Below are 9,176 nucleotides of genomic sequence, written 5' to 3'. Positions count from 1 at the left end.
TTCCAAGGGTAACCAGGGTGTATCTTTTACGTACGCCCATTAAAAACTGGGGTGACTACCTTCGACCCCCATCCTTTTGTTTTTGACTGTTAAAGAATGTTACGATTTATTTTTACACTTCCTATACTAGTAGGTTTTGTACAAAAACTCCTTATACTTTACTATTTTTAAATTATATGTTCTTTGAGTTTCTTTGGTGGTGTGGTCCAGTTTTCTGGCAGTGCAAATACTTGTAGATTCCAATTTTGCGTTATGTACAGACTAACTCGTGGTATTAGATCATGTCATGTCTGTAAGTCCCAACGAATACTCGTTCTACCACTGTTGAGTAAGTAGAAACCCTTGGAGGTCCTCCTTCTCCTGTCGTAGGAGGGGCGGTGGTATCGAAGACTCAGGTTACGAACAAGTGCCGACCTTGTCGTTCTTTATGGTAGTCTCCTCACGAAATATTACTCTAATCTGTTTGTTTATTTTGTTCTTGTCTACTAGTTTATCATTTGTAAAAATTTGTTTCCTATCGTATCGGACTCGTTACCGTGTTTTTCATTCTTTACCGAGTAATGTAGGGCCAAGTCGGTAAGCACACCTTGTAGAAGTGTTGACTCTAACACGGAAAAGAATGAAACAAAAAACAAACAAGTCACATTACCCACTAGGGTCTATCGGTTAAGTCACCACATCACGCTCCTACGCATATTTACAATAACGTCCACACTACACCTTATTTCTCACGTGGAAGTAGCTAGTACTTAGAGGACACCTCAGGGAAGGAAGAGGCGTCGGACAGTAGGACTTTTCGGTCGCTACTCTACGTCTGTAGTAAGGGGGGGCGGTCGGGAGTATGGCTTGCGTCAGGGGAAAGGTCTTCTTGCGTGTATTGTGACTACAGCCGGACCCTTGTGTCATTCTATTCCTCTATGAGTAATATCTTGTACGTATTGTTTCACTTATAATCTTATGTAACGTTGATACCCAATTTGCTTGCTTTTAACTGTGTTTACTATTTGACTGGGGTAATTAGAGGCTCAGGGAGATTACGACCCTGCATCTACAGTAAACTCTTCGTATTTCGCATGCCTCGATGTCGCTTCCGTCCTTTACGTGTCTTTACTATTTTCTTAGTACCAATTATGAAAGATCCACGTTTTAATCCGACGTCTACCTTTACTCGATAATGTTTAGACCGTACTAATTAGAGAAGAGAAAATGACTCTAATTACATAACACAGTAACAGGAACATACTTTTTTATGTATTATAGGTAAGGTTTACTTTCGATGAATTTTGACCCTTTTGTTTAGATTCGTAATATACATGTCTTCCTCTCGTACCCATATGGACCACCACAAAGACGGGTCACCGCGGGCGGGAGAGACTTGCGTCTTCCCCCGTCTAGGAATGTTGTCGGGACAGTCCTCCAGACTTACACACACGCGGTACCGTGGTCAGTAAAAACGGTCGGAAAACCACCCTTAGGGCGAGACCTATAAATTAGTTGTTTAAGTTTCAATTACTCTTTTAACCCATTTAAAGTTGTGTTGTTGTGTGTCTGTGTGGTGTGCTTATATCATATCGCGTTACATGTCGCTTATTACTGTCGGGACTCAAAATCGGTAAATTGAGAGTCGTGGGAAACAAACTACATTACCTAATCTATTTGAAGTACTTTGTGGTTAGTTGTATTAGGACGTTTAATAGTGTCCTAAAAAACTGACTATAAATTTGTTAGTGGCACTTTTGACGCGGTCAGTTCCGCGTCGATAAAGTTCTCGCAACTAAATTTGTGTTTAGTTCATAGTCCATCCCTTTTATTGCTAAAATTTACTCCCGGATGGAACCCGAAAAGAGACTCGAAGAGTAACCTCCTCACTCTGCTCTCAGCCTCACCCCGGGGCGGACGAAGAACACCTCTCATCCTCCGCCATTCTGTAGCTAGAGACTCTATTAGACCGTTGTGTGTTTTTCTTGTCCAATGTAGTACCATCTGTCAAGACTTAAAGTCTGTCCTCTCAGGAAACCCCCAATACTAGCGAGTACAAGTCCTTATTTACTGTTTTCTTAATAAGATTTTGTATTGATTCTCTACACAGGTAGCTACGTGAACATAGTCAAACATTTAATACCTGTTGCTGTCAGGAATACATTCACTGTGGAACACACAGACGACATCACAAGTGACACCTCTCAGGAAGATGATTTTACACAGCAAGATCTGATACCTGTCAGTATAATAATAATAATACATTATATTTTTATAGGGCTTTTCAAGGACTCAAAATCGCTTTACAATATAAGGGAAGGTTAGGGTGGGGGGTATAGGACTATCAAACTTGATCAACTGGCATGGATTGATGGGGGGTGGGCTACGAGTAGACAGAGGAGAAGAGATGAGTTTTAAAAAGGGACTGGAATACTGTGAGGATCTCAGAATAGCGGATATCTTTGCATCAATATGTTCAAAACGTTTTTTTTCAAAATGTAAAAAAAATAATTATAAAATTATAAATAATGAAAAATTAAATCTAAAATATTTCTAGTGTGAACCAAAATATAATACTAAATATTATACAAGTGATTTTTCTTAACCAAAATGACAAAAATGGCATAAAAACACACATTATTCTAATACGGGTCCTTTTTGACCCACTTATGGAAGAGTGTAGGGTCCAGTCACTCGTGCATCTAAGGTTAATAACATTGATACAAAACTGAGGATCAATAAAGCACCACATTCAGCAAAACTAAAGATGGAATTGATTTACAGACGTAGGTAGTTGTTGGAATAGTAATGGGCCCATGATTGGGCCCATGATTGAGCCCTGAGGAACACCAAATAGTGTTTAGTCTAATTTTGGGTCTTTGGTATAAGGATCATGGTGATTGACACTCAGTGAGCTGGTAGACCCAGAATGACAGGAGTGTTTTTTTCTGTTTTAGTTTACAAGGACATTTTGGCATCTGGCAGAGGTGACTCGTTTTTCATCAGGACTCACTTTGAGTACGAGAAGGAGGCTCCTCAGAGTCTTCCTTTCACCAGAGGAGAGATCTTCAAAGTGACGGACACACTTTATGATGGCAAGCTGGGCAACTGGCTGGCAATCCGCTCTGACAAAGACAACCAGCTGCGGGAGAAAGGAATCATCCCCAACAAAAGCAGGTGAGTGAAGGGGTCGTGGTTGTGGTGGTTATGTATGGGGTTGAGTATTTTCTAAATGAACTGGCTTAATATGTGATGTAAGAGTTGGCGATGCTAGTACAAATCGTGGAGCAACTGGAAACAACTGAATCTTCTCAGTAGAATTACAGTCCGGTATTCAAAGGCAAGCAATTAATGAAAAAGTATATGAGAGCCATTGTAGGTAAAAAAAAACAGACGGGTAATATTTAACACAAAAAAAACACAGAATATCTAAGACTCAGATAGTTAATAAAGGAGACACAAATCAAAACTAATCTAAGATTTGTTAAAATAACAAAATCTTGGAAGTTGTGAGGAAAATCTCCCTCAAAAATAATGTCAAACATTTGAGGGGAAAAAAATCTGGACATTTGTGGAATTTTATCTGTTTTTTTAATAAAACAACATCAGTCCACATCACTTCCACTTGATCAACCTCATCACACTCATCAATTCATGACTTATTATCTTATAACTTTTCATACACTTGAGAGTTTTTACTACTCCAATCTTGGTAATTCCACATTTTTCCTCAGATTATTACCTTCATCCCCTACTGTTAATAAACATGACTCTGACTGAATCTCCTTTTGTATTTTCTATCACAGAGCCGAGCAAATGTCCAACGTGCAGAACGCAGCTCGGGTCGCATCCGGCAACGACAGAGGAGACTTCTGGAGGCTAAGAGGCCAAAGGGCGGCGAAGAAGAAAGACCTACGCAAGAGCCGAGAAGACCTCACCGCTGTTCCAGTCACCACAAAATTCCCTGCATACGAGAGGGTGGTCTTACGTGAAGGTACCTAAAAGATCCACTGGTCACTTTGCAGTTTTATATACGATATGTTGTTTTTCCTTTTGACATGGGACTAATCCTGTTAAATGTTTTTTTAGCTGGTTTCAGGAGACCTGTGGTGATATTTGGACCTATTTCCGATGCAGTGAATGAAAAACTAAGCACAGACATGCCAGACGAGTTTGTCATCGCCAGTAAGTGCTAACCTAAGTGCGGCACAGTGTTCAATAACATATTCAAAGTATTCAAAGTTGACTGATGTTATGAATATCTTTTTTCATCTCAGAAACGGAGCCCAAAGACGCAGGGAGTGAGAAATCCTCTGGGGTAGTGAGACTCAACACAATCCGAAAAATCATTGAACAGGTAAAGCACTAGAATAAAAATGGCCGATTCCTAAATATACCGTTAGATCGATTATGTAACCACTTCTCTGTCTCCTCAGGACCTTCACGCTCTGCTGGATGTGACTCCCAAAGCTGTGGACACACTGAACTACACTCAGTGGTATCCCATCGTCCTCTTCCTCAACCCGGACAGCAAGCATGGCGTGAAGACGATGAGGAACCGCCTCCTGCCCGGATCCACCCGCAGCGCACGCAAACTGTACGAGCAGTCTGTCAAACTGAGGAAGACCTGCTCGCACCTCTTCACTTGTACGTTCTACGATGAAATTAGCTCTTACTCTGCAGAATAAGTTGTAAATGTAGTTGAAGCTAGTACACAGCATGTTGAAATGTAACAAAATATTCTGCCTATATCCATATTTGTTGGCATCATGAACAACTTGTTCAGTGCTGTCTAAAAAAAGTGCACACCAACTTGCAGCACACAAAGAGAGGGACAAGAGCACATTTATTCAAAAACAACTAAGTTATTTAATCTAATAAATCACTTTGTGAGTTAGGACATCATAAAAAATGACAACAGACATTTAAAGCTTTATTGAAACACCAAAAAAGCAGCTCTGATCTCAAAATATGACCTTTGGAAGATCCCTATTTCCCGGGAATATTGCCAATAATTCTATATTCTTTTTTGGTTCTTTGCGCAGGACAATGTGTAGATTGTGAAAATTATATGTTTTTTCTTATCTCAGTATGAGGTTACATTTTCTTTTATCTAAGAAGAGCAAAAACTTCAATCCTAGAAATCATTGGGTACAGAAAAAATGTAAAACAAGGTGTGACAAAAATAGAATTGGTTCTTATATTGTTTTCCCATGATGCTCGCTGTTGTTGGTTCTTTGCCTCACTTATATTTTATTTGTTTTGTTTGTGTGCACATTCAGCGACTGTGGAGCTGAACCCTTCCAATGACGCGTGGTACGGCAGCGTGAAAGACTCCATCCAGGTGCAGCAGGACCGAGCAGTGTGGGTGTGTGAGGGCAAGGTGAGTCGGTTTACAAATACATTTCATGAGCTCTAAGAATAGACTCTGATAATTCACTTTTGAGTAATAATACATAAAATGTTAAGTCAAATCAACTTTATTGTCAATCTTTCAATTTGTGTGTACAGACGGAGAGATCGAAATGCCATTTCCCACAGTCCCGAATTCAAAAACAAATACCGTAATTTTCGGACTATAAGCCGCACCTGAATATAAGCCGCAGCAGCGGCATACCACTCTCGGTTCCACTTTTACTTTTGCGCGCTACCTGTCTCACTCTTTTCCGGCCTCCAGCTTTTCCTGCTGGAACCCGCCGCTTAAAGGTGGGGGTCCGCGGACCGGCCATAGAGCCCATAGAGTTAAAGGTGTTGGCCGTTAGCTGTAAAAATCCATAGATTAGCCGCACCGTTATATAAGCCGCAGCTTATAAACGGTTTTAGTTTTTTGTCATACGAGAATATATAATGGGGGCATGTAAAAGGCCTATATTTCGGGGCGGGGGGCCCGCGCCAAAAAGGTTAGGAANGAAGACTCTGGTATAAAGGAACATTCACAAGCTTTCAGGCAGGGACAGTTTATCATCAGTAGTATTACACAATTGTATACCTTTAGAACATTGCAGTTCTCATTAGAACTGCAATGTTCTAAAGGTATACAATTGTGTAATACTACTGATGATAAACTGTCCCTGCCTGAAAGCTTGTGAATGTTCCTTTATACCAGAGTCTTCAGTTTGCCAAGTCAGGAAATGGCCATGCTGTTTTGATGAGACAAACATCCATAGAAATTCTGCATTTCTGCAGGGTGTTAATTTGTCATGCCTCGTCACAACATGCACAAAGTATAAGAGGACTTCCAATCTCCTGCTGGCTCCTGGGGGTCATTATGAAGGGGAGAAATCACAGCAATATAGACAGGGAGAATGAGAAGGATTCCTGCATTAAGTGGATGAGGCCCTCCCCACTACAGGATTTGGGTTACACTAAAGCCTACTACACATATGGAGCTCTTTGTCCCACATTCCCTCAGCTTTTCTATGACAAAAAACCCTAACTGTGTCAGCTAAAAGCAATGTCAATTATAGGATCCTCTTATAGGACCACGTGGCTCTCAGTGTCAGAAAATGCTCTCGCTGATGTCCAATGGTCTTTGTCGTTTCTGTTGTTCCAAACATTTTCAATAAACTGTAACGCTCATCAGTTTTCCTGAGTCGAAGAGTCAATTAACTGGGCTGGAAACATTTTCTCTGCTACAACAGTAAAGATGGACCATAAAAAATGTATACTGCGTTCTTTAACTCATCCTGATTCTAGTGCAGCACAATATCTCCATCTTTTCTAAGTAATAGTGAGCCCTGGATGTCTCGCTGACACTGGACTCCATGCTCCTGGGTTTCTGTGGACTCGACACTTTCCAAAGATAACACGGGCCAAAGATTTCCACTCACGGGCAGGCTGAGGCCCTGCTGAGGCAGCCTGCCTGATGGGGAACAGACGAAAAAGAGCTGGCTCAAGAATATAGTAAGATCCATAGCACTGTACTATGGGATATGCCTTCAAGGTCTATAGTTAGTTACTATAGATGAGAGAAACAGGGACCAGCCATGTGTGAGGCATGTGTTCTTTGAATGCACTCACGGGATACAGAACCAGACACAGGATGCTCAGCGGGCTTGATAACATGATACCAAAGGTGAATAATGACAAGGAAGTCATCAAATACAAAAAGGCAAAAGCGAGTTAATTTCCTTGTCTTACTATAACTCTTCACTAATTGCTCCAGTTTCTCAATAACTCCTTGTTTCATGGCTGTGATATATTGTCACTTTTCTATTATTCAGAGGTAAATTGAGATTTCCAGGAAAGGCTTGTCCCATTGAGCGCCTGGAAAGCCCGGGCCTGGCCGTGTGCACAGTCATACACCACATGACGTCTTAGCAGGGGAACATTCCTCCATTACTTTTTTTCTCCCTCTAAAACCATCTTTCTCAATTTAGAAACGGGGGGCACAAAGAGTGGTTTCGCGCAAAAAATACGAGGCAGCAAATTAACGCAGAATTAAGCCATAAAAAACCTGACATATGTGAAATGTCCCAGACTGGGAATGAAATATCATTTCTCCTATCCAGGAACTTTCCACAGGAAGAAATACACAAGACTGAATTCCACTTAACCTCTTTCTTCTGTGGGCCAAAGAAAAATAGACTAAAGAATGGTTGAAAGTTTTACCTTTGCCAAACATTACCGTTACCTAGCAGAATCTCTTTAAAAGGAGCAGGTATCTAGAGTATGTCTAAATGGTAATGTCTTGGAAGGAAGTAAACACAACTCGTGCCAAACAGTCTGTTTAAAATACTTTCTTTCCAGCTATGCCCTTGTAAACACCAAAGAAGAAGGCGGAGGACTGGAATTACGTTATGGCTACAGCATTCAATGTAGCTTACAGGAGCTGGGATTGTGTCTCTTCTCCATTAATCATTTAATAGTGACAGGAGGTGGTCCTTTCGTCACTCTGTCCACCCCCGCCGTCTGACCTCAGGGGTGACAGCTTCCCTCAAGCGTCAACCCAAACAAAAAAGTGGTGCAGCCAGCTCCCATAGCCGGAGCTAGAGAGGTCAAACAGGCCTGTGCCAAACCAGCTCTTTCATCCTATAGCATTTACAGAATCAGCATCCTAGAACACAGGCATCAAAAGACACAGAGAGAGAGGCTGCTTTGAATAAGAAATCTTTTTGTGTTACATTGTTTATTGACCTAGCCAAAGCATTTGACACTGTAGATTAACACATTCTGTCTAATGTTATGTTGGTGTTTTGTTTCGGTCATAATGCCATTTGCTGGATTCAGAGTTATCTAACCGACCTTACTCAAAGCTTCAGGTTGGGTAGTACTGTCTCTGAGCCTGTCACCTTGGAGAAGGGAGTTCCACAGGACTCTATTTTGGGGCCCTTGCTCTTTTTATTATATATAAACACTATTTGTAATCAGATGCAATTTTCTACCTATCATATGTATGCTGATGACACTATTGTATACTCATGTGATCCTTCTCTGGATATGGCCGTTTCCAATTTAAAATCAGATTTTACCACGCTGCAGCATGCGCTTCTTGATTCCAAACTGCTATTGAACGGTAAGAAAACCAAAGCAATGCTTTTTGCTCCCAAGTCAGCTTCCTCTTGCCTCTCCATTGACACCCTCTGTTGAGTTTCTCGATACATAAAAATATCTGGGTTTTTGGTCTGACAGAAATCTAAACTTTAAACACCACATTGAAGTTCTTACTAAGAAATTGAAATTCACTCTTTGTTTCCTTTACATACTTACAGTAAAGGTTGTTTTTCAACTTCTTCCCGTAAAAGGTTGGTCTCTGGCTTATTCCTGTCCCAGCTGGACTACGGTGATACCATTTATAGATTTGCCTGTCCCACTGTTTTGGCCAAACTTGACCCACTCTACCATGCTGCACTGCATTATATATCAAATGCACCCTATAGGACTCATCATTGCAAACTGTATAGCCTAACTGGATGGTCCTCACTTAGTATGCGTAGGATGCAGCATTGGTTTTTATTATTGTATACAGCCATTTTAGGTAAGCTTCCACTGTACATATGTGCCAGATCTGCTCCAGTTTGTGACTCTTACAACCTTAGAACCAGTGCCTGGATACGGTTCCAGGTACCTGCTGTGCGGACTGAGGCTGGGAAAAGGAGACTTTTTTATTATGATCCTTGGTCTTGGAATGACCTTCAATCAAGCCTCAAACTGATGGCACCTGTCCCAATTGCCTGTTTTAAAATTGAATTTGTCTG

At 41.0% G+C, this 9,176-nt stretch overlaps 2 protein-coding genes across 2 annotated transcripts in view; one reads left to right on the top strand and one right to left on the bottom strand.

The window, feature by feature from the left end:
* LOC104966283 (tight junction protein ZO-2-like) overlaps positions 1-5,398 on the top strand; it is a 12,484-nt gene extending 7,086 nt beyond the window's left edge. The window contains exons 2-7 of the mRNA XM_010795466.1: positions 2,937-3,156; positions 3,786-3,973; positions 4,069-4,164; positions 4,257-4,336; positions 4,416-4,626; positions 5,262-5,398. Coding sequence (XP_010793768.1) covers positions 2,937-3,156; positions 3,786-3,973; positions 4,069-4,164; positions 4,257-4,336; positions 4,416-4,626; positions 5,262-5,398 — 932 coding nt within the window. The remainder of the gene's footprint in view (positions 1-2,936; positions 3,157-3,785; positions 3,974-4,068; positions 4,165-4,256; positions 4,337-4,415; positions 4,627-5,261) is intronic.
* A 1,273-nt stretch (positions 5,399-6,671) lies between these two features.
* LOC104966282 (tight junction protein ZO-2-like) overlaps positions 6,672-9,176 on the bottom strand; it is a 7,642-nt gene continuing 5,137 nt past the window's right edge. Inside the window, exon 11 of the mRNA XM_010795465.1 lies at positions 6,672-6,841. Within this exon, the coding sequence (XP_010793767.1) occupies positions 6,672-6,841 (170 nt within the window). The remainder of the gene's footprint in view (positions 6,842-9,176) is intronic.

Source organism: Notothenia coriiceps, unplaced genomic scaffold, assembly GCF_000735185.1.
Source record: "Notothenia coriiceps isolate Sejong01 unplaced genomic scaffold, NC01 NC01_scaffold00037246, whole genome shotgun sequence".
Lineage (NCBI taxonomy): Eukaryota > Metazoa > Chordata > Actinopteri > Perciformes > Nototheniidae > Notothenia > Notothenia coriiceps.
This window is presented reverse-complemented; position numbering and strand designations above follow the sequence as displayed.